The sequence below is a fragment of the Wolffia australiana genome, chromosome 12, assembly GCF_029677425.1.
Source record: "Wolffia australiana isolate 7733 chromosome 12, ASM2967742v1".
Classification (NCBI taxonomy): domain Eukaryota; kingdom Viridiplantae; phylum Streptophyta; class Magnoliopsida; order Alismatales; family Araceae; genus Wolffia; species Wolffia australiana.
The window spans coordinates 7490921-7518318 of NC_135846.1; the positions used below are offsets into that span (position 1 = coordinate 7490921).

At 41.5% G+C, this 27398-nt stretch overlaps 3 protein-coding genes across 7 annotated transcripts; 1 reads left to right on the plus strand and 2 right to left on the minus strand.

Annotated features, from left to right (window-relative positions):
- Positions 1–698: 698 nt before the first annotated feature.
- LOC144710005 (E3 ubiquitin protein ligase RIN2-like) lies at positions 699–15787 on the minus strand. 3 transcript variants are annotated; one of them, XM_078583652.1, is made up of 14 exons: positions 15638–15787; positions 15016–15328; positions 7808–7885; positions 6822–6908; positions 6228–6349; positions 3965–4061; positions 3688–3790; positions 3366–3523; positions 3120–3257; positions 2957–3024; positions 1905–2090; positions 1118–1406; positions 899–972; positions 699–825 (listed from the first exon to the last, which is right to left on the minus strand). In XM_078583652.1, exons 2-13 carry the CDS (start codon positions 15247–15249, stop codon positions 916–918), a joined length of 1617 nt encoding a protein of 538 aa, XP_078439778.1. In that variant the 5' UTR covers positions 15250–15328; positions 15638–15787; the 3' UTR covers positions 699–825; positions 899–915. The 3 variants fall into 3 exon arrangements, with proteins under 3 accessions (XP_078439778.1, XP_078439776.1, XP_078439777.1); XM_078583650.1 differs by having other exon boundaries at positions 699–972; XM_078583651.1 differs by having other exon boundaries at positions 699–972; positions 15656–15746.
- A 2172-nt stretch (positions 15788–17959) lies between these two features.
- LOC144710167 (scarecrow-like protein 6) lies at positions 17960–19362 on the plus strand. Its single transcript, XM_078583852.1, has one exon. It carries the CDS (start codon positions 18003–18005, stop codon positions 19248–19250), a length of 1248 nt encoding a protein of 415 aa, XP_078439978.1. The 5' UTR covers positions 17960–18002; the 3' UTR covers positions 19251–19362.
- On the minus strand, positions 19242–26814 carry LOC144710166 (phosphatidate cytidylyltransferase 4, chloroplastic-like). Of its 3 annotated transcripts, none has more exons than XM_078583850.1 (8): positions 26439–26814; positions 25493–25806; positions 24695–24885; positions 21818–21942; positions 21058–21191; positions 20355–20470; positions 20130–20241; positions 19242–19366 (listed from the first exon to the last, which is right to left on the minus strand). In XM_078583850.1, exons 1-7 carry the CDS (start codon positions 26730–26732, stop codon positions 20150–20152), a joined length of 1266 nt encoding a protein of 421 aa, XP_078439976.1. In that variant the 5' UTR covers positions 26733–26814; the 3' UTR covers positions 19242–19366; positions 20130–20149. The 3 variants fall into 3 exon arrangements, with proteins under 3 accessions (XP_078439976.1, XP_078439977.1, XP_078439975.1); XM_078583851.1 differs by lacking the exon at positions 19242–19366 and adding an exon at positions 19623–19641; XM_078583849.1 differs by lacking the exon at positions 19242–19366 and having other exon boundaries at positions 20031–20241; positions 26439–26813.
- Positions 26815–27398: the final 584 nt, after the last annotated feature.

Below are 27398 nucleotides of genomic sequence, written 5' to 3' on the forward strand. Positions count from 1 at the left end.
TGGACTGGTTAATGAATCCAACCGTCCAACACGAATGAAAGAAAAAACTAGGACACAACCACAAGATCATGTCTCAGAAACATAAATTAAAAATATTTGATATGTTAGACACAAAGCCTTAGTAAGCGTGGAGAAACCAATGGTTAATCATCACTAATATTTCTTGTTCAGAAATGAAGATCATGATGAACCCATTGTCCAATGCAAACGAAAAAAAGGAAACCGCAAGATTGCATCTCATTACCATGAATTTCTTTACACAGCTCATAAGCAAAAGGTGGAGAAATAAAACGCCTAATCATCAGCATCATGTTGAGATTGGCTTAATGGAGTCAACAATAAGCCATAGTTCAACACAAAATAAAAAACAACAATATAACCAAGATTTATATACACGAGACCATATCAAGAAACAGCAGATTTCTGATATTCAGATTGGCATAATGAAGCCATAGTCCAACACAAAAGAAAAAAGCGCAAGCTAGTAGAAAACCAAAAGACCATCTTTCAGAAACAGCAAGTTTTTCAATATTTTATTCATAAAGTTCAATAGTGGAGAAATAAAATGGCTAATCAATAAAATCATGCTCAGATCTCTTCAAGAAAAACATTATTTTCAGATTGTCTTATGAAGCCAAAGATGAAGTAATAATCCAACACAAAAGAAAAAAGAAAACTAAAATAATAACACAACATCATGACTAAGAAACAACAAGCTATTCAATATTTGTATACACATAAAGTTTATAAGTAAAGGCGGAGACATAAAACGGCTTTCGGGGGGGGCCGACCGAAGGGGGACAATAATGGATGCCCTAAGCCAGGCTGAAATGTACAAGATGTACACATAAGTTTCTTTTTCTAGGGAGGCGAAGGCCAAAGTACCTCTTTCCCTTACGGAATCAGCTCCAATTATTACGAAGGGAGGAAGTTATTCACTGTCACCGCAACATTATTCGTTCTCGTCAAATCCTGACAAAAGAATAACCAAACAGAGCGAACCAATCAAGGAACGGGAAATTCCGGAGACAAAAAAGCTGGAAATTTTTAACCGACCGAGAAAAGTGAAATTCTGAAACAAAACTGGAAGTTCTTAAGAGAAATGGGAGAAAAAAACCTGGATTATTAGCTCATCGGGGATGTGAGGTAGAACTTCTCTGACACGGCCGGCCATGGCGAGCATCTCGGAGGATGTGTCAGAGAGAGAAGACGGGTGGGGGGTTCTGAGCCTCAACCCTGCGGAGTTCCTTCCAGACGGAGATGAACCGGGCCAAATATTCCAGCCTGCTTCCTCCAAAGACCCATGGGAATAAGATTCGCCTGCTGTCGCCAGATGTCTCATCATCAATTGGACTCTGTCCAGGCCCGTGGCCCTGCCGCCCGAGGTGCTGGCATTGTCTGATCCGCTGGAGCGTACGCGGAGATATGAACAAAACATCGCCTAATTATATAGATCAAGCGCTCGGGAAAAAACAATCAAGATTACTGAAGGAAACCACACATATAATGATCGGCAATGGTTAAAAAATCAAAGGAAATTCGGAAACGAATGCTCGGTGTTTAAGTTCCGAGGAATATTCTGACGCCTGAAGAAAAGAAGACATTTTGATTGTTCAGAATAGGTTTCTGCGTCCATGATGAACATGATGAGTGGAAGATGATGATGACGAATTATCATGATCATCAATCGTTCGGTCAAGCTAAACAGGGATCAAGATGATGGATTTGCCATCCATCATCAGAGTTTTTCAGAGTAGAGTTTGCTCGTCAACAAAGACAAATGCCTAGAGGATGATGATAATCTCCATCACCATCCTAGTCATCTAATCGTTGACAACGAATACTTTATTTTTAAAGTCAGTTATGGTAGAAGTAAAATCACATGAATTCGAAGAGAAGAAAACCTCCAAATGTTGTCCATAAGTGGAGCGGGAGCTCCACGATTATCCGGCTCTGGGTTAGAGGGAGAAAGTTGCTCTAAGGTTGAGGCCTCTCTTCTGCTGGAACCGGGATTGTCTCTAGAGCCGGATAAGAAAAGGGGCCTTCGGCAAGTGGGGCACGAGTACACGTCAGCTAAGCCTTGATCCAGCCTGCCATTGAAGAGGGATAAACAAAGAGAAGACAAGAGTAACAGCATCTTAATTATCCAACTCGATAGTATTCGATTCTTGATCCTTTAGAAATTTATGACAGTTATGAATGACTTTGTTCTATGTTTTATCCTTGCCCTCCAATGATTAAAAAACACTTTTTCACTCTTTCGTCCATTGGTTAGTTCCTTTTAAATATATGTAACCTTCCCTAATTCTTCTGCTAACCTTAGATTATTGTAAAAACATTTCATACATCAGATGTCCTCTTGGAATGGGTTCAGGCGCCTCTTCCCTGTAAGCAGATCATTCCCTGATGGAGACCTACTGATAGAGTACCAGTCAACGTAAGGCTTAGTCAACGACTGAGCCTTAGGATGGAAGGAAAAATAATAGGTTGGTGGATAATCATAGGGTTATAAATAATATTGTAAAAACATTTCATACATCAGATGAATGATCACTGAGGTTCTTCTTGGCGCAGTTGGCTGTCTAACCATCATGAGGCTTAGGCCACTCTTATTTCTCATCTTGTTGTTGTTCTTGGTCTCTCTTGATCCATGATACATCTCCTGGGGCATCTATCTCCTACTCAAGGTCTCTCTTGATTCATTTTGTTTTTAAATATCTTACTACTACTTACAGACTCTAACAACCTCAAAGGCTAGGAATAAATTCTCTTATCATGGAAAAGTTGACGTCAGATCTGTTAATTCTACGTTTTTTCTCTTTGTCCTTCCTACTATTTATAGACTTTGACAACCTCCAAAACGATAAAATTACTGCCGCCTCCTACTTATAGTTTTATTTACACAGGAAATCTGAAGTAAACCTGGAAAACCATCTAGGGAAAAGTAAAAACTTACCAAGACTTCAAGCATGAGAGATGAAAGAGATGGTTACATGATAACTTTTTCGCTCTTGACATCGGTTCCTGCAGAAGCAGTCTAAAAGAAGTAAGTATCTGACTTCCCTTAAGAAAAATGAATAATGTTATAGAAAACCATGATATTGGGAAATGTTCATCACCCGACAAATCGCACATTCATCATCAAATGTGTGAAGTTCATCTGAAGTAGCGTCAGGAAGTGCCACGTCGAGGGAAAGCAGTGCTTTACGAAGTTTGAAATATGCTTTCACTCTTTTTATAATTCCAAAGATCACGCCCTAAAAAGTTACATCAGAATAAGGATCATTTCAGGAGTTTATGTATCAGAAAATGTCCTAATGACATGTTATTAAAAATAGAAATATGATTAAGGTATTAATCATTACACGGATGTTCATAAAAAGGACAGCATCCAAGAGGTGAAATCCCAAGCCATTTAACCACCATATGACCAGATAATGGCCCAAGGATGTGATTAAGGACAGCATGTCAAGGAGAAAACTGAAATCCCTCATAACAATTCCTTTCCATTCGCCGAAGCAACCTACAAAGATGAATCCTTGTAAGAAAATTACTGCACGATCCGGTTTTCATAAGAGAAAACATACTTCGGGAATCAAAGTGTACTTATATCGAGACTATAGAATAATGATACACGATAAACATGTCTTAAGTCTGAATAATACATTTCCAGAATAAAATATTCACCTTTTGTGAATTTGATGGACTTAAATCCTAAGCAATCCATCACATGATTAGCAGATTGTCGATTCCACAGCTCAAGCAAATGAAACCCGTGAATCATGAGCGCCTGTAGAAAAGATTTCCCCCAAAATTGGTTAGTCCAATTAAGCAACACAATATTCCTTGAGACAACTAAAACAAAATGGCACTGAAAGTAAATAAAAATGTAAATTGAAATAATTCATAATAATTCGCAACCTAATCCAGCAGATAAAACGATGAATACAAATTAGAGAAAAACCTGGAGGGTTTCAAAAGCAATACTCAATGGTTCAAAAAATAGCAGCAGGAGCATGGTAGAATCCAAAGCATTATATATATTCATACAAAACCTCATCCTGCAGTTGCAAAAACCAACATTAGTTGCAAAATATTGAAAAGTAGAACAAAGTCGCTGAACAAAGTTTCAATCGGAATCTTCGGAAAAGTGCTTCAATCTAAAGAAAAATGGGTGAAATTTGGAGTACTGGACTATACTATGGACCCCAAGCCCTGTCTCCACTGTAACTGGGCATCCTCAGACAGTTTTCTTTTTCCTGTTGTTTCTCTTTTATTTCTCTTGTAAGGGTCCACTTTTATAAGTGGGGCCTTTCTTTTTGAAAAAAGATAATAATAAGGGCCCCCTTCATCTTGAATCATGCGACCACGATTCTCTAGAAAGGGCTGTATCTCGAGTAATATAGAGAACTTAATAACATGATATTCAGCAAGAGAAAAAAGGAGTGGGAATGCTACATCCTTCACGGAAAATATTAATACAGACGACTTTTTGAGATATCAACAACTACTATTTTGAAGTTGACGAGAAATATCCAAGTAATATACATTTGGTAATGGTTTATTTTTCAGCACACTGTTCTTTCCAACTAATACTTTCTTCCCCTTTCTGCATCACGTTTAGTATCTAGTCCGCTGTGATTGGCTCCGCTTTTGTTTCAGCTTGTGCTGTTATTTACACTCTTTTTAAGATATTCCATTTTTTCAAATTTGTGAACTGAGATCTTCTCTTTTTTGAAAACATTGGACTGAGATCTTTTCAGTTAACAATCTACTGCGGAAAAGTTGTATTTGAAAGAATATTTCAGTCAACATTCTACGAAAACATTGGATAGGGAAATCCATTTCTTAAGCTTACATCCCGCATGAAGAGGTCTGAATTCTCAAAAGAGAAATGTGAAATGAAATCAGAGACATGTTCTGCATAAAATGCGTTCTACAACATCCTAACATGCTACATACAAACATAAATAATCAAGACGTCTGTTCCAGAACAAGATATTAATCATTTAAATGTTCATCGTGCGACATTTTCTCTCTGACAGTTTGATAAAATATGTCATGTCTAATTTCCTCTTCAAAATGACCGACCTAAATCTAAGGCCCATCTTTTTCTCAAGCAGGTAAAACCTCCGTCGGCACCAGTACGTCTACCACCACCGACTAGAGTTTCTCCAAATGGAACTCATTTCACTACACGAAAAGGACTGGCTTAAATACCAGTCAGAAGTAGGTGGCCTGGGCTCACTCAAGCGTCCGATAAGGGCCTTCCAAGGTCCCATCGGAGGATGAAGAAAAACAAGATGACCGCAAGTGCACAATAAGAGCACATGCCAGGTCAAATAAGATGGCGCAGGAGGAGTGATTATTGTGAAGTTTGGGGTCACTGAGGCAGTCCTTTAGTACGGGAAATCCTCCCATAACGGAGGAGCAATATTGATTTGGCAGAATTCCAACAACTCTATCTTCTCTTTGTCTCACCTGTCCAGGGTATTCGTCAGATCTCTCTCTCGAATTCTTGGTGTTGAACTCTTTAAACGTTATCGACAGTGTATGATCTTTTGGATGCTGCATCTACTCCCCTGAAAGCTTATGGAGTTGTGACAGCATCAGCCGTGCGACAAAGGAACAAACATAGGAAACTATTAGTCAGTCACTCTCTCTTTCTCTCTCATACAATAAGTTGTCCGCATGTTCTATCTTGTCCAAATGTTATGTTTGTGTAATTGGGCTGCAAACTAATAGTGGCCCAAGAGTCTTTCACTTTTACTCAGGCTTACATGATTTATTCCCACAGGGGCTCAATCACATAAGTGGGTGTCCATGTCACGCAAATGTAAAGTGACTAGTTTCCTGAGTGGGAAATGAGTCAAATGATTGGACAGGCCCTGACTTTATGAAAGTATCATTTGTCTTATTCAAACCTAGCCGACATGAGGCATAGTGCTTCCGGCGGCCCTGGAGATTGCAGGAGAACGAGACAAACCAAGTAATATTGATCCTGATAAAACTATAAGAGTGCACATAATTGATATTAACATAATAAAAAAAGGAAAAGTCTGAAGCACTAAATTAAGAAAGAAAATTTCAAGGAAACATATGAATCCAGGGGAATAAATTTATTTCCTCAGACTCACGTGTTTTAAAATATCTTTTGAGACTCATTATAAAAAAAGGGAAATGGAGTACAATGATGAAAAGCAACAAGCAATAGAATGATATGATACCAGAAAAGATCAGTGGAGAGAACCATTAATAAGGCAGAAAAAACACGAAAGAATGTCCAAGGAGTCGCAGAAGGTGATGCATTCAATCTCTCAAGCCTGTCTCTTGCCAGCGTTTGAAACATCTACAAAAAGAAACAAAGATAGCATGTAAATAACCCCCCAAGTTTATAATAGTTGATATGAACCTGGATCTAGGCTCGTATCGGAAGGAGGGTAGAGGATGAGGTGAGGTAGAAATTCCCGGGGTAGAGAGGTGAAATGGGAAGGATCGGAGAGAAGGCCAAGCAGAGGGGTTAGGGATCGGCCGAGGACGAGCCACCTGAAGACGCGGTGAGGTAGAGACGACCATGAGGGCAGGGGATCGTAGAGGGAAAGAGGGAGACCAGACCTAGATGAGGAGAGGGTAGACAAGAACACTTCTTCTATCTTCTTGGCTGCCCTCCTAAAGGGAGGGCATCCCTATTTATAGGAAATACAGCAATCACTAAATGACTGGAAAGCCCCTGTGGGCTAACATGACTAATTTACCCCCTAGGATCCTATCAATAACCCACCAATTTTATAATAGTACAAAGTATTTTTATATTTAGGTACCTTTAAAGAACATAAAGTAGCAACCCATCCTGACCAAATAGCCACTTGAAGAACATTGGGAGGAATAATCAGAAGAAGAATGATTCCCTGTCGAGAAGTATGCAGCAAGATGAATTAAGGGCCAATAGTAAAGTACTCTAAGAATTCAACAGACATCTGATGCACAAGATAATACGATCTTCGCTTGGATTGCATATCAAAAAGTTGGAAATAAGATTGAAAGCGAAAATGATAATTCGACAGATAGATTTTCCAGTTGACACTTGCGATTTATCTCAAGCAGGAATTATAGATAAAATACAGGTGTTACTCAGAGAGAAAAAATTACATGCCCATTTTTTATGTCAATGAAAAATATAGCACAGTACAACTTTTTTCACCTTCTAAGATACTTTGCAGAGAATGGAAGACTATTAAATATTAAAACGATCTCCATAAAAATATATTATTGACCAAAACAGAAATAGGAATAAAAAGAAAATGAAACTCATGATTGGAGAAATGTATGAATTATGCAGGCGCACGCAGAGAGTAAAAAAAAGATCAACATAGTCAGATGCATTTGCTCAGCTTGAGAATTAACTATCGATGACAGAGAGAAAACAAAAAAACAACCGAATAATATTGACATTGATATGACATTAACATCGACATCAACTATTTCAGTTTTACTTCTTGCAGAAAATGAATTATTTCATCTGTGGAGCTCTAAAACAAAGGCAGATGCCCACAAGCTGCTCAAAATTGGAGAAATATTAAAAGCGACAGCATCTTCGACTTGTGAGAAGGATATTCTGCAGAGGTTTGGTTTCTCATAGATCTCAGTCTGCTTCCTTCCAGACTTATCGATATGAGAGCATAATAAATATTGATGTCATAATAAATCATAATAAAATTTTCCCAGTGTTTGGATAAATGGAGTCTCAAAGGTGATGACAGAAAGAACTCTGCATTCAAAGCATAGAAAGTTATAACCAGTTAATCACCTTGTAGAAAACATAGTTGAGCGCACGTTCCACAACTTTCCGTGTCTCTGAAGAATTTAGCTGCAGAAAAAAAAGGGACTGGACGACATACGATAAAGCACTTTAGACTTAAGTTCAGCACAAAGCACTTTAGACAGTAACAACTTGTGCGCTATTTACAGTCATCTAAAAGGAAGAGATTGCAAAATCATTCTTGCAAAAAATGAAAGAGCTTACAAAATTGTGAACAGTGATGAATCAAACAACATTACACACAAATTACTTTCACACAAAAAGGAATAGGTAGATATCTCAAAATTGTGAGCGAATGATGAAACTAACAACTTCCAAAAAAACAAAGAATGTTGCAAAGGACTAGGCGGCTATTCACATGATGAGACATGTCACCAGCCGGCCTGAATCAAGGGATTAGTATATTTGCAGAAGTTTAAAATACCAAACAGGTCAGCCCTAGTGGAAAAGATTTTCCTAGTTGCTACAATAGTTTCCTTGTTTTCTTATTCAAAAGGAGGCCGAAGAAATCAGAGAAGTTAGTTGAGCTAAAAATTTACCAAAATCTACTTACTGTTGATCTTTGATGACATGAGATTCCATCCCCAGTCATGAGAGTGTATACCCAGCATAGAAACCATTTTGTCTCTTGATTCTGATTTTTTCTATTTGATTTCTGAGTATGTTTGTACCACTTCGTTTCTTCATCTCTTCCATAAATGTTCAGAAAATTTCTCGTGATTATTACTGACGGGAACCAAATAAATGTTTGCAAGTGGCCATCAGAAGTCCCTATTGAACGGAGAGGAACGAGAGAGAAGATGAAGATAATAACAAAAATGTGGCATTAATGTAGCCTAGGAGATAACAACCACACTCTGACAGTAGCAATTATTGATTTCCATGAAGAAGGTTTATATGATTCTATCAATCTCATAAAATTCTGTTTACCCAGGATGCAAGTAGGGTCATTAAAAAACTGATTTTGCATGTATTACAGACATAGGAATACGATAAAAACTGTAAGAATCTACAATTTCCATTCGTTTGTATGCCCATGTAATGTCTAGTAACATAATCAGTAATAACCTACATCTTAGGATCCGAACAGATATGCACTGTAAATCCGCCACATGGCCTGATGAATATTATTATGATTTTACGCCTATGCTGTTCAAACCCTCTCTTGCTCATCCGCTATAAGAATCTCACTCGCAAAATCAACTCCGGCAGCTACTGATCAATCTCAGGGATTGCATCACAGTATCAGATATTCTTCTGCAGGTGTTATTTCATTAAATCTGTTATCCTTAGTTGCACCTTCTCTTTCAATCGTGGCCTTTATTTCCATTTCTTGTTCTTTGGGGAGAGCTCAAGTATAGAGCCCTAACCCTCAAAGTGGTCTGGGAGAGCTCCTGTATAGAGTCTTAGTCCGCTGACAATTGTGGATACAATAACATAATGAACTGTAGATCCACATTCCTACCAGGAAGTTACCCTACCATTGAATCTTATGGCTTCCGACTTACCCTTTCTGTCACCAGTTCAAGGTTCTATTTTCAGCTGAGGTTGGAGTAGCGTCCACAATCAAAAAGGGACTAAGACTCTACACAGAAATGTGTGAAAAACATTTTGAACTTCCCTAAATACCTGAGCATTACGAACTAAAGGGCCCAAATCTCCAGGAATAGGCTCACTATGTGAAGATGATTCTATTTGGTCGACAAAAGCTCAAACAGCTGACTGAGCTACCTCTTAGTAAATCCAACCCATTTCATGACAGTTGGTTAGAAGCTGATGTTCTTATTATGGGCTGGCTGTTAGACACAATCGACCCCACTATAGGTTGTCACCACTCACCACTTCCCTCTGTCAAGGAATTGTGGAATCAAGCGGATCAGATGCACTCCATCACTTTCCTAGTTATGAAGTCGATCAGCTTGACCCAGGGTGATATAAATGAGTTTGAATATGCAACAGATTTAGAATCTATTTGGAATGAAATTGATTGTTATCGACAAATTAAGAACCTCAATTCTGAAGAGCAAGCCCCCATAAATCTATTGCAGGGCTTAACTCACATTATGACACCTTGAAGACCACGTTACTGAACAAAGAGAATACTCCCACCCTTTCCGATGCCATTAGGATGGCACTACTGGAGGAAAGCCAACTAAACTATCTGAGTTTCTCCGAACTTACCCCGGCAACCAAAGCTTTCAGCTGCAAGCCAGTAGGTCAAAACCCAGCTACACATGGCCAAACCTTTCTCCAATCCAGAACCAAGCCAGAGATTGTCAGTTACCTCAGGTGGCAATCAACCCCCAGGACAAACCCAAGGCCAAGCAATGGTGCTCCAATTATTAGAAACCTAGATATCTTCGAGAAACATGCTGGACATTACACGGTAAACCTCAACTTGGATAGAGGAAAGCCTTCATTAGCCAGGTTGGTGAAGGGTCTACCTGGAAGTTTTTCCAGGTACAAGCCCTTCAAGGATCTCTCACCAGTGATCCCCCCTCTGGCCAGGGAAGCTCTGCAGCAACATGTCTATATGGACTTCTTGAAGGCTTTTGCGCAGGACGCTGAGAACCTGCGTCATGAACTGCTCCTTGGGGACTGATGCAGCTTCTCCACGTCCTCAGTCGAGGCCGTCAAGGAGGGTCCAGATACATATGGTGCTGCATAGCTTCCCTGACTAGATGGGACATCACCAATGAGAGATCCCCGAGGCCGGCTTTGTGCCCGAACAAACTTCCAGGCAGACCCTTCACCAGCTCTTAACTGCAGCCTCCTTTGCTGCCCTTCCAAATCTTCTTTCGGTAATGCCACTACTCAACTGTCCAAATAGATCACTGTTCCATCCCAATCGGACCAACAGATAACCTCACCCCAGTAAAAGGAAAATATGAGGCTCTTATTAGTCTTACACCTACTCTTAGTAGGTCAAATAGTTGCATGTGGATCCTCGACTCAGGTGCCACAGACCACACTACTCCTAACTGGAATTTATTCATTCATTATACTACCTTCCCTCAGGATAAGAATGTTCTCGCAGTAAATGGAAACTTGATTCCCATAGGAGCCCACCATGAGGAAATTGGCACCTGGTTACCTGAGGCATGTCTTCCTAGGCTACTTGACAACGCAGGAAAGATACAGTTGCTATAATCACATTGACAATAAATATTATGTCAGCAGAAACATCACATTTGATGAAAAAACATGCTACTATGAGTCTAGAAACTCAAGAAGGGGACTGAGTGGCCCCAGTAAGAGAGGACATTTGGAGTCTGAACGGCTCGAATATGAGGCAGATCGAACAGTCATTCCAGAGAACTTTCTCTGGGCAACCTCTGATCTATTCAATCATGTACATACCTCACTGTCATCTTCCGCACCACCAAATTTGTGAGCGATAGGCATGAGCTTCTCTATCTGCTTCAGAATTATATTTCTCCAATGAAATTGTCTGCTCTGTATCAGGTATTCTATCTAAAGCTGGACCTGTTCCAATTCTCACTGAAGTGTCAGAGTCCTCAAAGAATCAGAATTGGAAGGCTGGCATGTACACTGAAATACATACTTAGACTAAAAATACATTACGATCCTACTTTAACCAAAAACAAATGTACAATTGAGTAGTTCTGTCCACAACAGATTCCACGAATAGATGTTCTCCAAGAAATCTGTCTCTAAAGAGTATCAAGAAGGGAAGGTGAGGGAATGACGAGTTGAGATACAGAATGTGATCAGGAGTGCGGAACGGGAATCCAGAAGATAGAGATAGTGAGGGGAAACCACATGAGTCTCCTCATGATAGATGCCAACGCCAGATCAAATCAACCATTGATTGTCCAGGGTAGAGATCGCCCGTCTTGATACCGACATCAGATTACGGTATCAGGACGGATGCTGTACCGGATACCGGAAATCAAATTTTCGGTATCCGTTTTTTCCGATATCCAGATATCGGATAACGATATCAGAAAAAAAATTTGAGCTGTATATATTAAACGAGGTAGGATATATATTAAAAACACATGGCGTTGTTAACATAAATCATCTAAAATGATGATCAATACTGATTTTTTCCCTTGATACCAGATATCGATAACCGGATAACAGTTCCGAAATCCGGATATGGATATCCGATATTCAGTATTCGATATCCGCCTCGTTCTGACCCATTCGATATCCGTCCCCGATATCCATTTACACCTGCCAGACAAAGTCCGTCCGATATCTGATATCAGATATCAGACCCCGTCCCAATTTTTTCAGGTACCTGATATCAAATGTCCGATACCGGATATCGGAGGGATATTCCTTAGCCCAGGGTTGAGATTATCTCCTTGCCCCACTAGACGTTAGCTATGCCAAACTTGAAGATTGAGTCGATGATCTTTCAAATAGCTCCTGATGTTATTTATAGAAGACGCTTCCGGCTCCCAGTATTTATTTGAAGTGCACATGCGATTCATGTCGAGTATGTGTGATGTCATAACCTTCTCTTTGAACTATGACAGGTTGTAAGGCACCAAAGTAGGCGGCATTCCTGCACAGTGGCCCCAAGTCTTGGCACCCCTATGGCCAGTGCTGCGGTGCATGGCGCCAAGGCTTGGGGCACTGAGCACGGCAGCATCAATGCGGACCGAGTGCGATGGTATCAACACATGTGCTGGTGGCGCGTGGAGCGTCAAGGCTGGAACAGACTGACAGGTGCACCAAGGGCCATGACCCGCGAATGCTCAGTGCCCTGCCCGAGGGCACACTTGAAGCGGAGGTGCCAGCAGGCACATTTTGCGCCTCGTCTCATTACTCCAGTATTATCCATAGTCTTCCCAATGTAATGACTATGACTATGACATAATCTCTTTCCTGATAATACAATGACCCGATTCATGTATGGGGCATAGGCCTACCTTCTCTCCTTAACCTCCAAGCAATCTAAAGTTGTTGCAAGAGACTTTCTCTGCATAAGCCAAGGCTGCTAAGCGTTTCTGCCCAAGAGTTGAGGCCGGCACACGTTCGATCCGAGCGCTGTTCCTAGCTCAGGATTTGACCACGTGACACAGGGCCATAGAGGAACCTTATCAGAATAACACATAGATACTCGTTCCCTTATCGTCAGGCAAGAAACCTGTCGACTGCAGTTGGGTTTTCACTGTAAAATATCAACCAAATGGTGAAATCAAGCGATATAAAGCAGGCTTGGTCCCTAAAGGGTATACACAATACTATGTTTGACTATGAGGAAACATATGCCCCTGTGGCTAAGATTAATTCTGTAATAATTATTATTTCACTTGCAGCAATCAAGGGCGGAGAACTCCACCAGTTGGATGTCAAGAATGCTTACCTCCGTGGATATTTGAAGGAAGAAATATATATACACATATCCACCACTTGGACTGCAAGTGAAACAAAGCTTTATATGAGCTTAAACAGTCTCTGAGGGCTTGATTTGTATAATTGAACAACTGTAGAGAATCTATGGAATATAAGCAAAATTATGGGGACCACACTATATTTCTAAAGCATACTCCTATGGGAATAACCTTATTACCGGTAAATGTTGATGATACGATTTTGACAGGGGACAACCAGGAGGAAATTCAGAAGGTGGATTAGTACCTCGCTGAGGAGTTTGAGATCAAACGGATGGGCAGCCTACAGTATTTATTAGGCATCAAAGTAGCCTATGCTCCACAAGGGATAGTTCTTTCCCAACTAAAATACACATTGGACTTCTTGAAGAGAACTGATTTGCTCGGGTGTATACCAGCACCTATCCTGGTTGATCGAGACCATAAACTAGATCTTGGGCAAGGAAGTGCCCCAGCAGATCAAGGGCAACATCAGAATATTGGTTGATAAACTGATAAACCTAACTCACACTAGACAAGATATGTCTTACGATGTTGGTTTGGTGAGTCAATTCATGCAGAATCTGAGGAAAGAACATGAATGTGCAGTCCGCTGCATTCTCAGATATCTGACGTTTAAACCTACGGGTAATAATAACCTTGAAGTTTATATTGAAGCTGACCATGCAGGTAATATTGTTGACTGATGGACCACTTTAGGGTATTCGGCATTTCTTGGGGTTATTACATATCGTGGAAGAGCACTGAAACACCAGTGGCCTCCTGATCCAGTGCTGAGGCAGAGCTTTGGGCAATCACTCTTCACATCTGTGAATCTTTGAGGATCAAACATCTACTTGAAGAATGCTAGATCATCCATACAAAGTCAATAATGCCAATGTGTGACAGTATGTCTACAATTGCAATTGTCCACAATCCTTTCACCATGCCAGGAGGAAGCACATGGAGGTTGATCGACATTCTATGGAGGAGAAGTTGTAAGGTGGCTTTATTTGCATCTCTCACGTCCACTCTGCAGAACAATGTGCAGATTTTCCTTACAAAAAAATCTTCTGACCAAGGGTGTGCAAACTCCTTTGCTGAAGTGGCTTGTCTTCAAGTTGACAATGGAAAACATTTATTCCATACTTGAGGGGAAGAGTTAGAATCTACAGTATCCCGCTTGTCTTTGCTTTATATCCCTCTTCTTTTCATTATTTGTTTGCATACCCTTGTAACATCTAGTAATATTGCTGTTGTAATAACCTAGGTTTGAATCTTAGGACTTGAACCCAATATGCACTATAAATTGGGCACTTGTCGCAAAGAATCATATGATGGTTTAACGCTCATGCTATTCGAGGCCTCTCTTGCTCTTCTGCCCTAAGAATCTCCCTTGCACGATCATCTCCAGCTGCTGTTGACCAGTCTCCGAGATTCCACCAAAAATATTCAATTAACCAATACATAGGTATATGATAGGAATATTTGACTGATTTTGTCACCCATTACTCGAACATACAATGGGTTTCAAGAAATTATGAGTTTATGTTTTCAAAGAGAAACGTGTTAGGGCCTCCAACAATAAATTCAAACAGGAAATAAATAAACTTTTAACTTCTAGAGAGAATCGAACACTTTATACCTCTACTTGTTGAGAGTTAAATATCCATCACAAGGTATAACACCACAAGTCAACAGGTTTCTGGAGATTAATTGCACCACTTAACTAACAGCATCAGAATCAAAGATGATGGCTCCGAATAAATAGAATCGTAAGAGGATAAGGACCAGTAACAAGTAGTTAACACAAATCGATAAGAGAGACAGATTAAAAGTCATGATTACCTTGAGGCCCAGTATTGCCAACGCAAAAACGTTGAGCACGAAGTTCAACAACAACAGGATAGTAGTACGCGAACCTAGAAGTAATTCCAATATACGCCCAGCATCCTCCTCTTTGCCCCCATCAACTAAGCTCTGTCTTCGTATCCTAACATAAAACGTGGAGGTCCACCATTGCAGGCACAGAAAGCTCAGCACCGTGCAGATCAAAGAGACATGCAGGGCACTGACGGCCATGTCAGAAGTCCTCAGATTCTCCTCCGCAGAGTCCCAATCGCCAAATGTTCATCACTCAAACATGCATTCAGATAAGAAGCTGGAAAAAAAAACAAACAGGAGATCAAATTATTTTCGAGGATTATTTGCATAATGCAATCACAGGAAAAAAGCGAACACGCGCCATGAACGAAACCTTAACTAAAAAATACACAGAGAAAATCATACAATTAAATCGTGAGAGGCATAAGTCAATCCGTCCCTCTTCCGTTGAAGGCAAAATAGCAATACGATTCGTTCACGCCGATCGGAAGAGCAAAAAAAAAGAGAGAAGATCTACTAAACGAAGAGAATCTAGAGAATCCATCTATAGAATCGGAAAAAAAAAACTAGTGGAAATTGAACGGACATTAATTGAAAACCAAACCAGCTCGATCGCTCCACCGAGGCTTCCTCTTCCCCCTTCTTCCCAACCTCGCGCGTAGACCAACGTCAGAGCTCTGATAAATCATCCCCCCAACTATAAATTTATGTCTCGAGCGGTCCACCGAAGATGATGCATTCTCAGCCGTTGGATTACGTCAACGTCTTCAAATCCCGCCCGCCGGATCATCCTAAAGTTACGCTGTTCCCGCGTGGCAGCAGAACTACGTGGACCTCAATTGTTCATCCAACTAAAGGGATTTTTTTGGGCCGGGAATATCTTTTCAAGGCCCATTCTTTTTCTTATTGGGCCAGGACCAATATTCGTATATTTCTATTTACTTTTTTGTTTAGCGTGGCAGTATATAAAAGAAGACCTTTGGGTTTGGAGCCTACCATGTGATAGTGGTGGCCGAGAAATGAATGACATATATACCCCTATACACGTGTCCTCTTGCTAAGACTCCGGGGGGTATTTCCGGTAGTTCTGTCCATTTGTGCGGCTTGAGTCCTGGCCAGCTAATGATCTGGCCTTGTCGTTATACCCAAAATAAAAAATATACAAATACATAGCAGAGGTGCCAAAATCTGTAACCATAAAATTTACTAGGGGGTTGATCATAATTTACACGTTCCCACTTCCGATTATAAGAAAATATTTTCAGAAAGAGAGAGAGTGCTATAACGCACAATTACAGGGCTTAAATGCCAGAAGTAGTAACCATAAATTTTACTAGGGAGTAAACCAAAAATGATAGAATGCTAGAGAGAGAGCAAGGAAACGTAGAGAGATACATAAATTGAGAGAGTTTCTTACTTGTTTTGCCCCAAAAGAGAAGAGTTTAGAGATAGAGATAGAGATCGAGTTTTAGATAGGTAAAGTGATAGAGATAGACACATAAGTAGAGAGTCATAGATAAAGAGATGGAGGTAGACAGAGAGATAGATATAGGGTAGAACCAGAAGAGTAATAGAGATAGAGATAGAGATAGAGATAGAGATGGAGAGTAAGACGATAGAGATAAAGAGAGTAGTGATAGAGATGGAGAGAGACATGCAGATAGGCATGGTGATAGAGATGGAGAGAGAAGTATAGAGCAGAGAGAGAAAGAGGCAGAGTGCTAGAGATAAAGGTGGAGTGGAAGAGAGAGAACCAGAGAGATTAACGTTGGAGATAGAAAGAGAGATAGAGAGAGGTATAGTGATGGAAGTAGAGAGAGGCAGAGAGATAAGTTGGAGATAGAAATAGAGACATAGGTAGAGAGAGGTATCAGTGATAGAGAGGTACAGTACCCAGCAGAGAAGAGAGAGAGGTGGGTAGAGTTAAAGCGAGAGAAGCAGAGTGATAAGTTGGAGACAGAAAGAGAGGCAGAGAGAAGCATAGCGACAGAGATAGAGAAAGAGAGAGGAATAGTGATAGAGTTGGAGATAAAAAGAAATTCAGAGGTAGAGAGAGGTAGTAATAGATTGGGAGAGCAATATATGAAGACGTAAAGAAATGCACAGGTAGAGATAGAGATAGAGATAGTGATAGAGAAAGGAGAGGTTTATTACTGTGATAGAGAGAGAGAGAGAGAGGAAGATGGAAAGAAAGACAGAGGTAGAGAGAGAGATAGTGATAGAAATAGAAAGAAAGGTATAATTATAGAGAGAGAGAGATGAAGATGGAAAGAAAGGCCGAGGCAGAGAGAGAGATACTGATAGAGATAGAAATAGAGGTATCGTTACATTGACAGAGAGAGAGAAAGTCGAAGATGGAAGGCAGAGGTAGAGAGAGAGACAGTGATAGAGAAAGGAGAGGTATAACTAATTAACTATAGAGAGAGAGAGGAAGATGGAAAGAAAGGCAGAGGTAGAGATAGAGAGATAGTGACAGAGATTGAAAGAGAAGTATCATTATAGAGACAGAGAGAGAGAGAGAGGAGGATGGAAAGAAAGGCAGAGGTAGAGAGAGAGAGAGAGAGAGATAGTGACAGAGATAGAAAGAGAGGTATATTTACAGAGATAGAGATAGAGATAGAGAGAGATAAGGAGATAGAGATAGAGAGGAAGTTGGAAAGAAAGGCAGAGGTGGAGAGAGAGATAATGATAGAGATAGAAAGAGAGGTATAATTACAGAGATAGAGAGAGAGAGAGAGAGAGAGAGAGAGGGAGAGGGGAAAAAGCCAGAGGTGGGTTTGGCTGACCATTCCCTCGGCTGTCGCCATCTCTACAGACGCACACAGTGCGGGGCAGGGACTGGCTTCAGAGAGAGAATAGAAAGAGACAGAGACAGAGACAGAGATAAATAAATGAAGAGAGGAGAAGAAGACGAAAGCTAATCCCCCTTCTCCCTCTTCTCTCTCCCGCCGATGAGGGAACTCCTCCTCTCCGCCCCCTCGGACCTCCCGGGCCACGCCCCGGACCCCCCCAAGCTCCGGTCCGAGCCGCGGTCCGTCCTCGAGCAGCGCAGCCCCAGCCCGCAGACCTCCGGCTCGCCCGAGTGGGCCTCCGACCTCGCCCCCATCCCCTCCCCCCTCGCCCCCGATCTAGGGTTTCCCGATCCCAATCTCCCCTTCCTCGACCCCAATTTCGACCTCGATTTCGCCCCCTTCCCCTTTCCCGCCCTCGATTCCCCCTGGGAGGACCGCCTCGCCGTCGCCGCCGCCATGGCCGAGGACGGCCGTCTCTCTTCTGCGCTCGAGATATTGGCGCGGCTCAATCACCCGCTCGACCAGGGCGGCCCCTTCGCCAAGACCGCGTTCCTCTTCCGAGAGGCGCTGCTCCGCTTCGCCGTCGGCCTGCCGCCGCCGCCGCCCGCCGCCGCCGCCGACGTCGCGCTCCGCGCGGCGGCCCAGCGCGCCTTGTCCGCCGCCGCGCCGGCGCCCCAATTCGCCGCCTTCACCTGCGCGCAGGCCATCTTAGAGGCCGCCGCCGGCGCGGCCCGCCTCCACGTCGTCGACTTCGATATGGGCCTCGGGGCCCAATGGGCCGCCCTCGTCCAGGAAGCCGCCCTCCTCCGCCGCGATCTCTCCCTGCTCAGGATAACGGGCTGGGCCGGCGACCCCGTCGAGGCCCGCCTGGCCCGCGACAGCCTAACGGACCTCGCCAGCGACCTTGGTCTCCCCATCCAAGTCAACGTTGACCCCGGGGAGTTGACCGGGGGTGTCAACGAGGCCGTCGTCGTCCGGCTCCCGCCCTGGTCTCCCCCCGCCGTTCTCCGCCTCGTCAAGCAGCTTCGGCCCCGGGTCGCCGTCTGCGTTGACCACGGGGAGGGAGATCTGATCTTGGCCGTCCGATCTGCCGCCGCGCTCTTTGACGCCGTGGCCGCGGCTGGCGTTGACTCGGCTGACGTCGCCCGGATCGAGCAGCACTGGGTAGGGCCGCGGCTGGAGCGGGCGGTGGCGGCGCGGTGCGGTGGGCAGCCCACACTGTCGTGGCGGGAGGCATTTGCCGCCGCAGGGTTCGAGCCGGTCGAGCCGAGCCGGTTCGCAGAGATGCAGGCCGACGGTCTGATCAGGAAGTCCCGGCTGAGAGGCTTCCACGTCGAGAAGAAGGGGGCGGCACTGGCGCTGTGCTGGAAGAGTGCGGAGCTCGCTACCGTGGCTGCCTGGAGGTGACCGTGTTGACTTTTTATTCTGTTGACTTTTTCTTTCTTTGACTTTTGTTGACCCGTCCTTTCTAGTATTTTCCTTGATCTTTTGTCATCAGTTGAAATCATTTTGCTTGGGAGTTCCTATGAGTAGAGAGAGAAAGTCCCCCAGTGAAAACAGGGAGACCCATCATAAGATGAGTATCATATATTATTAGAGAGAGAGATACCAAATCCGTTGATAGAGAGAGAGAGATCCATTGCTAGAGACGGAAAAGGGTACCGGGGACACAATTCTAGAGAGAGGACAAAAGGGCACTGGAGCTGAAAAGATGGATGAGGCAGGTCCCGACAATGGTGTCCCATCCATGTCTCTCTCTTCATGGATAGATCTTTGTCTTTGACGTGGCACAGGTTTCCTAGAGAGAGAGATCATGGAGGTGATAATGAGAGAGATGGACGTGGACGTGGCCATGTTTTCATTCGGGTAATTTTTTACCTTCTCCGGCCCGTGATGCCAGATGGCTCGTCGTAGCCAGTTAGATAGTGACGCGATGACTAAAACCTTTCTTTCACGGCTCTCTTTTTTCTCTCTTAAAACCTAGAGAGAAGGTCTCTCTCTATCTCTTCTCCTATGCAGATTCAGCTTCTAAACCTCTCTCTATAGATGTATATCTAAATATTTATCTCTCTCTCTTCCTCTCTCTATATAAATATATTTATTCCTCTTCCACTCACTCTCTTTCTCTCTTTCTTTGTCTTTCTCTCTCTTCTCTATTTTCATCTCTCTCTATGGTTGAAAATGTAATGCGTGGAGGGGAGTTGTTTCCAGAGATCTGGGCCACGAAGAAATAGCCCAACAGAGTAGCGGGACAAAATAATAAATAAATAGATAAATAACACTTACCGAAATCCCAAATTCTAGCTCTAGACGCCAAAGAGAGGCAATCCGACCTTGACAAAGGAGTAGGCCAGAGCCCCTGTGAACATGTAGCTGTCCACTCTGTCTAGAATCCCCCCTGTAATAAATAAAAACATTAATTCAAAAAAAATTAAAACAGAAATTTCGTTTTAGATTATTACTGCATGATTCATTTTAAATTTTTTTCTTTTAATGAGAAAGAAAGGCTACCGTGGCCGGGGATGAGAGATCCCGAGTCCTTGACCCCGGCGTCGCGCTTGATCATTGATTCGACAAGATCCCCGAATAAAGATCCCACAAAGTTGAGGACACCAAATGCAGAGGCACTAATCACATTATCAACGAGTACAAGATTAATCGAAAAATATAAAAATGGGTAATTAATTTCCTTTTTATCTTTTTTTTTTGAAGAAGTATCTTTCTATTTTTTTAAAGGTATAAAAATGGATGAATTGGTGCAACTCATTTCTCCTTTTCACTATTTGAACACCGCCATTGTTTTATGACGACAGTATCGGAAAATGAATAATATTTTTTTTGAAGAAATAATATATTTACTTTAAAAAGCAAGAAAATGAAATCTTTCTCCAGGGTTCGATGATCCAGATCGGGTCGGTTTGATCCATTTGATCTAATAATCTGATGGAAAGGTTAACTTGAAATTTTGATTGGTAAAAATTAAGGAAGATCACCCAAACTCGGTGATCACCCAAAATTAAGAAATTTGATAAAGACTGGTTAATGTCACCGCATGGCTCATAATCATTGGTTCTTTTCACCCTATTTTTATCAACCAAACAGATTGGTGGGATCGATCCACTAAGTTGATCATGGTGAATCTTCACCCTAGCTCAGGTAATAAAAGTTTTTTTTTTTGAATTAAAGGTAATAAAAGTTATAACCATATACATACCTCAGCAGAGATGTGGGCCAGCAAAGGATCTTGGATAACAGAACTGAGATGGCCACACAGCCAGTAAGCCCAGCAAGAGCTCCTTCTCTAGTCTTTTTAGGGCTGACATTGGTGAGCGGTGTTCGTCCAAATGCCTAAGAGAAATCAATGCATTGTAGACCATATCAGGCAGGGATTTCGAATAATAAAAAAAATCAGAAATAGTAAAATGAGATTCCGGACGCGTTTGATCGGTTGAAATTACAACTTCCATAGCCTTTCTTGACACACTGAATTTGGAAAATAATCGGAAAATAATTTCCTCCGTACGATGACCAAGGGTGAAGAATATCATATGTTTGATGTTCAGACACTTGTTGCTCGCTGAAAATTAATTGGGTAGGTAAATCTCTTAAATCTGCATCGTTCTAACTGATTTGTCGACTAGGAGAAAGTTTTTTAGGCGGCACGCCACCATTTTAATCAAATAAAAGTGCCGATATGAATGAGAGGGAAAGAAGAGAGAGGGGCATATCTTTTCAAATATTTTGTTACACATCTCAAAAAAGTGAAGATTTTTTTACCCAGTTCTGCGTCTTTTAGCATAAAATCATTTCCAAAAAGATAAGCGCAACGAAACTAAATACCTCGGTAGTCTGTGACTGACCTGTTATGCTCAGAGATAATATTCCAGATGAGTAATTGAAAATATATTTTTTTTATTTTTTCGTTCAAGTTCAATGAATATCAATAGAGCATTGATGATAAATCTAAAAGTCACCTTTCCACCAAGAAAAGCACAGGTATCAGCTGCTATGACACCACAGATACAAATGAGAGATGCGACAAGGCCCACCGTCCAATGAGTCTGACCGCCAAAAAGTATGGGCCAGGCAGCTCCCAATTCTGTCAAGGTAATCAGAAATCACACATTGTTTACATCAACCTACACGAAAGTATTAAAACAAAAAAATTATGGGAAAGTAAAATTGATAAATAGAATTTACCAAGTCAAAAATATATAAAATAACAAAATATATTCCAATTTTTTTTAAAATCCAGTCAAAGGTAGAAAGAAAATTATTGTTGGCCTCGGATAACTAGATATTCAACACTTTTGAGATGATTGAAGCTTAATATGGCCTGCGGGTGGAATTCTTCATGAGATAGCAAAACAATTGATTATTTACAATAATGCGTGGATGTCAATATTTTCTCTTAGAGGAGATCTATGAATTGCCCTAAGGAAGACACCATGAAAAACTTTGACCTTCTCAAAGGTATTCAAGAATTATCAGAAATAGCAAAGTGACTTTGTTTTGCTATCTGTAAATGATAAATGATAAAAGCAGGCCATGGGGTCATATCTGTAAATGATATGCACATGAATTTGTTTCTTTTTAATAGTATCAGGTGGGCCACCGGTTCCGGGTGTTCTGCCCTATTTTCTTCAAAAAAAAAATCAGAAATAGCGAAGTGTAATTCAAAAATCGCAGAAGGTAAACGCGCTGACGTCTAGAGGCGGAATGGAGAACGAGATGCAGAATGAGAGAAGAACAGGAGGAAGAGAAAAGGGTAGAAGATGGAATGACAAGTCTGATTGCTCTTGCTGCCTTCTGGAACAGAGAATCTCCAAGCTACAGCCCGAGGTCGTCCTCCCTTCAACTCACTTCAAGAAGTACTTGTATTTGTACGTCATCCAGTTATTTATAGAGCTCTACACATTCACCCTCTCACACATGGTTAGAAGATCCACGTGTGAAACCTGGCTTTCTCTTCTGCCTTTCCAAATCCGGATCAAATGCCCACTAAATTCAACCGTACTAATTTTTTCAAGTATAATATGGACTAACTGGTAGGAACCGTGCCTAGAAGAAAGACATGAACATAAAGTAAGGTAGAAGAAGAATTGACCGCGAAAATTCCCTTAACTAGGGTGGGACGTATCTGAGGTGTAATATGTCATGTCACCTCGGGTTACTTATAAAAGACAGAATAATGCATGGGTATGGAAAAAAAAGATATTTGGAGATATTGATTGTATGACTGAATGTGGGAAGTCAAAAGAATCAACCGCCAGTACAACACTGGTAGCGGAGATGGAAGCTTCTTGATTCTATTAGAGGACGCCCCCAGCAGGAAAAAAGGGGTATTGGGAATTTGGCTGGGATTTTGGGAGTGGGAGGCGTCTGGAGAGTGGGTGGCTACATTCAGCTGGGAAACTAGATAGGCGTCTTCGGATATAGAATTCCCGACCTATATGAGAGGGCTCAGTGGCTGAAATGACAGTAGGTCCTGAAGATCAGCATTGCTAAAACTATATCATGAGTGTTTTTCTTTCAAGATTTTCGAGTTCTTGAATTGGTTGGTACTATATCACCGCATAACCAAGATCAAAGATTTTCATGAAGAAAATTTGGGGAAGAGATAAGAAGCTTTAGTCAGACAATTCAGACATGATCTCCTCTGGGTCACATTCCATCTAAACAAGATCAAGATATTTTGAAGTAGAGATGAGCTATCCCTTTCTAGATCGAATCTGAGAAACTTTTGTAGGATGTCTTTCTGAAATAGATATTGCACAATCTGGTACCCTGATGGAGCCACAGTCATAATAAACACAGAATAATAAGCATTTACAAAATCCTCTGAGCAGCACGTCATTGATGGATTATTTTCCCTTGAACGTTTGTGTAGCACGAGAAGACTGGAAATTGGGGTTTACAGAAATAGTGAATTTCTGTGCCATAAAATATTACTCAACAATACACAGAGAATGGACTGTCTGCACTTCCAAAGACAAATCGATTCACCCATTTTGGACAGATCATCCCCAAAAAAGATCCCCCTAAAAGTGCGGGTGTATGGATGATGGCTTCTTAGACTTAGATCCGTGACACGGGCCTTCAGGAAAACAATGGCTACCAGAAGCAAACGCAAAGTATGTATGCTAAGCACATGGGGGGTGAAGAAGACTGCTCACATCTTTTATTAAAATGTCCATTCTCTTGGCCAGCCAGTCCATGACAAGGGTGGATGTCTCCTCGGAGGAGGCCTTCTTGGACTCTCTATGTGATGGGTTACCTAGGGGGCAGGAGAATCAGGGACTGCTGTTTGCTGTGCTCTAGGCAATATGTTTGTGTTACAAAAGCCGACATCCTTGCTTCCACCTGCACCTCGATGAGGTCACTTTCAAAGGACCAGAGGTGTTGCTGGTCGGCATATTACATGGTGTGGAGAGTTTTCACTGTTTGGTTTAGAGGGAGGTGAATAGAGGGTGTGGAACCCCTTGGGTCAATGGAGTATATATATATTTCTACTAATTAATCATATAGGGAGGGAGGACTAGTGTTCTCGGATGACCTTCCCTCCCCCCTTTTTTCAAGAAAAAATCATCCTCAAAAAAGAATTAGGCATACAGTTTGACATGTTCTTTTTCAATGCTCAGAAAAATAATACTCTTCACAAATTCCTTCAATAATATCATTTCTACTCCACCAGAGCTCATTTAACCCTTAATGGTGCAAAATTTCTTTCAGGAAATAGGACCAAAACTATGAGGGATTTCATAAAAGACAACAAACGATCTAACTTGTAGTTACAAATTGATTGAATCATGAATCTGAAATTCCATATGAAAATAAGGAAAGATTTATACTAGTATTGAGGGCAGGAACTTCCAAGCCACACCGAAGCTTAACCCAGAAACAGGGAAGATATCCACAGTAGAACAACCCAAATACGGCACTACTTAGTTGAGCAAACCGAGGACTCCCTCTTTGTAAAATCAATATCGTAGCAATAATAAAAGCAAATGATGTGACAGACGCATCCATGTGACCAAGGTACCTGCAAAACCGCAAAAAGTGCAACATCACTTATTGCAGGACTTAAGAAACTTGAACACGTAGCATAGCCGCATATAAGAGTATTTTAAGCACAAAAACCGAATTACTAAACCTTAAGATTGTGTAACATCCTAAAGTCTCACAGTTTGTGAAAAAATTCGCCAACTCTTGGTATTTTTATCCTTCAATTCTCAAACAAAATTTAATGTATTCCGACTAAATTTAACTTTACTTACGCAAAGTTGACATTATTGGATCTAGAACTCATTGAAACCCAAACCGAATTTTAAATAAGAAAAACACACTGGATCCGCACTGGATCTACAACTCACTGGATCTAGATGACTAGGAACAAACGCGATCCCTTCGCTTTTGGCCTTTTAATTTGGACTTGAGCTGCCATTTTGAGAACTGGTAGTCCTGAATGTTTGATCCTCGTACCCTCCAAATACTCATTTTTCAAGAATTTTTTTCGAAATCAGTCCTATCTCACACCCAGGAAGAAGTCTTAGAGAAAAAAAGATCATGCCTATAAATTTGACAGAAAACCATCTACTTCAACTGCAAAGTGTGTGCCGGAAACTGACTCTTTGGCGAAACAAACTTACAGTGTGAGGAGAGGCAAGAGTGTGCAAATAACACAGCAAATGCGTGATACATATCTCGGAGGAGGCGTCATTCCTGCAGTGATTCCACTGCTCCTGACCAATCCGAAGTACTCTCTTGAAGCGATGAAAACAGCTGCAGAGACAGCTATGGTAAACACCCATCCTCCAGCAAGCAAGATAAATCCAGAACCTATTCCTATTGCCAGGCCGAAAATCACGCGATTCTTAAGCTGATCTTGCTGTTGTTTCTTCTGAATTGAGCTCATATCCTCGTTATCTTGCAAATTATCCGGGTTTTGATCCCTCGAAGTTCCCTGCGCATACACAATCAAACTCCTTGAACACTTATTCCTATCTACGTCTACAGCATTCTCGTTCCAGGAATTAAAACAAATTAGTTTTGGGTTGCCAGTTTTGTGTATACGACATCTCAAAACAAATAAGTCATAATAACTTTATCTTCACTCACAGGCATAGTGATGCGTCTTAATATTTTTTAAAATATCATATACCAGTTTTGGGCTGTTGTTTACTCTTACTGACAAATGAAATACAGATGGTTTGATATAAAATAAATTCCGCATTATCTTGCAAATTATCCTGGCTTTGATCCCTCAAAATTCCCTGCGCATACCCAATCAAACTCCTAGAACACTTATTTCTACCTACATCTACAACATTCCCATTTCAGGAATTGAAACAAATTAGAATTCTCAACCCTTAATAACGTATCGAAAAAAATAAATCACAATAATTTTATCTTCACTCACAGGCATAGCGCTGTGCCGTGGCATTCTTTTAAATATCATATCGCAGTTTCGGACTGTTGCTTACTCTTACTGACCACTGAAACACCGATGATTTTACATAATAAATTCTTCATCCAGAAATAAACAATTTCGAAGAAAAAAGCTGAAAATTCAATCAATGAACGGCATTTACTTACCGCGTCAGAATTGTCTCCGCCGTTGGACGGACACAGATCCGCTCCGGCGCCGGCAACGACTAACCGCATCAAACGGCAAGTTCTTCGTCCGCGTCGAATCCATTCACGCTGAACCGCAATTCGACTTCTAGTACTGCACGCAACGAAATGATGAACTATGGAGACTCTTCTCGGCGCCGCAGACGCGGGCGAGGACGAAGATGGAAGGCTTTGGCAAGCGCACGGCGAGTTCCTAGCGAAGAGACGAAGGCCGCCATGGCGAAGCTCCGGGAGGCCGGCCATGGCGGATGCCATCCTCGCTCAATCCGCAGATCAACCTCTCCAGATCTTGCGAATGTCCGAAGGTAAGATTAGTTAATCGCTTGAGAGTACTGTATTAGTATCAAAAACGATGAATGATTCATCATCTTCTTGGTAATTTATACCCTAATTTTTTTCAACTAAAAAATTATTTGTTACTTATTTTTATTATTATTATTATAATAATAATTGGCAAAAAACACGATGCCGGGTATGATCTGCAAGAGCTGTGGGTCATGCTCCTAGACCAATCCAGCCGTGCCCTGGAGGCAGCTGTAATGGTAACTAATGATGACTTCATTGTTTTCAGACAGCCTTGTTTGTTTTCAGACAGCCTTGTTTATTTTCAAAACTTGCTGCCTAGAAATTTGCATAATTATAATGTGCAATATTTTTTTCCCATACAGTAGGGAAGTTCTCATAACGCCATTAAAATCATTTTAAATGACAATTTTCTTAGTTCCTCGTTCGTTTTCATAACAAACTACTAATATTTGCACAAATAGAATGCGGCGAGCAGATAAACTTTTTTGAATAATGAGATGTATTTGACCAAAGATAACTATGTGTTTTAAGGACATGTTTGGAAAACTATTTGTAAGTTGTTAGATGTGTTTTAATTATCCTACCATTCATTATTGAGAGCCTCGACAACAAGAG

Coding starts and splice junctions, on each gene's coding strand:
- LOC144710166 (XM_078583850.1), bottom strand. CDS start 26,732: ATGGCATCCGCCATGGCCGGCCTCCCGGAGCTTCGCCATGGCGGCCTT. Junction 21,943..24,694: donor AGTTCCTGCCCTCAATACTA/GTATAAATCTTT, acceptor TTACCTTGACAG/AATTGGGAGCTGCCTGGCCC. Junction 20,471..21,057: donor TGGCCCACATCTCTGCTGAG/GTATGTATATGG, acceptor TAATGTGATTAG/TGCCTCTGCATTTGGTGTCC.
- LOC144710167 (XM_078583852.1), top strand. CDS start 18,003: ATGAGGGAACTCCTCCTCTCCGCCCCCTCGGACCTCCCGGGCCACGCC.
- LOC144710005 (XM_078583652.1), bottom strand. CDS start 15,249: ATGGCCGTCAGTGCCCTGCATGTCTCTTTGATCTGCACGGTGCTGAGC. Junction 1,407..1,904: donor CTTATGGACAACATTTGGAG/GTTTTCTTCTCT, acceptor CGTACGCTCCAG/CGGATCAGACAATGCCAGCA. Junction 973..1,117: donor CCGATGAGCTAATAATCCAG/GTTTTTTTCTCC, acceptor TTCTTTTGTCAG/GATTTGACGAGAACGAATAA.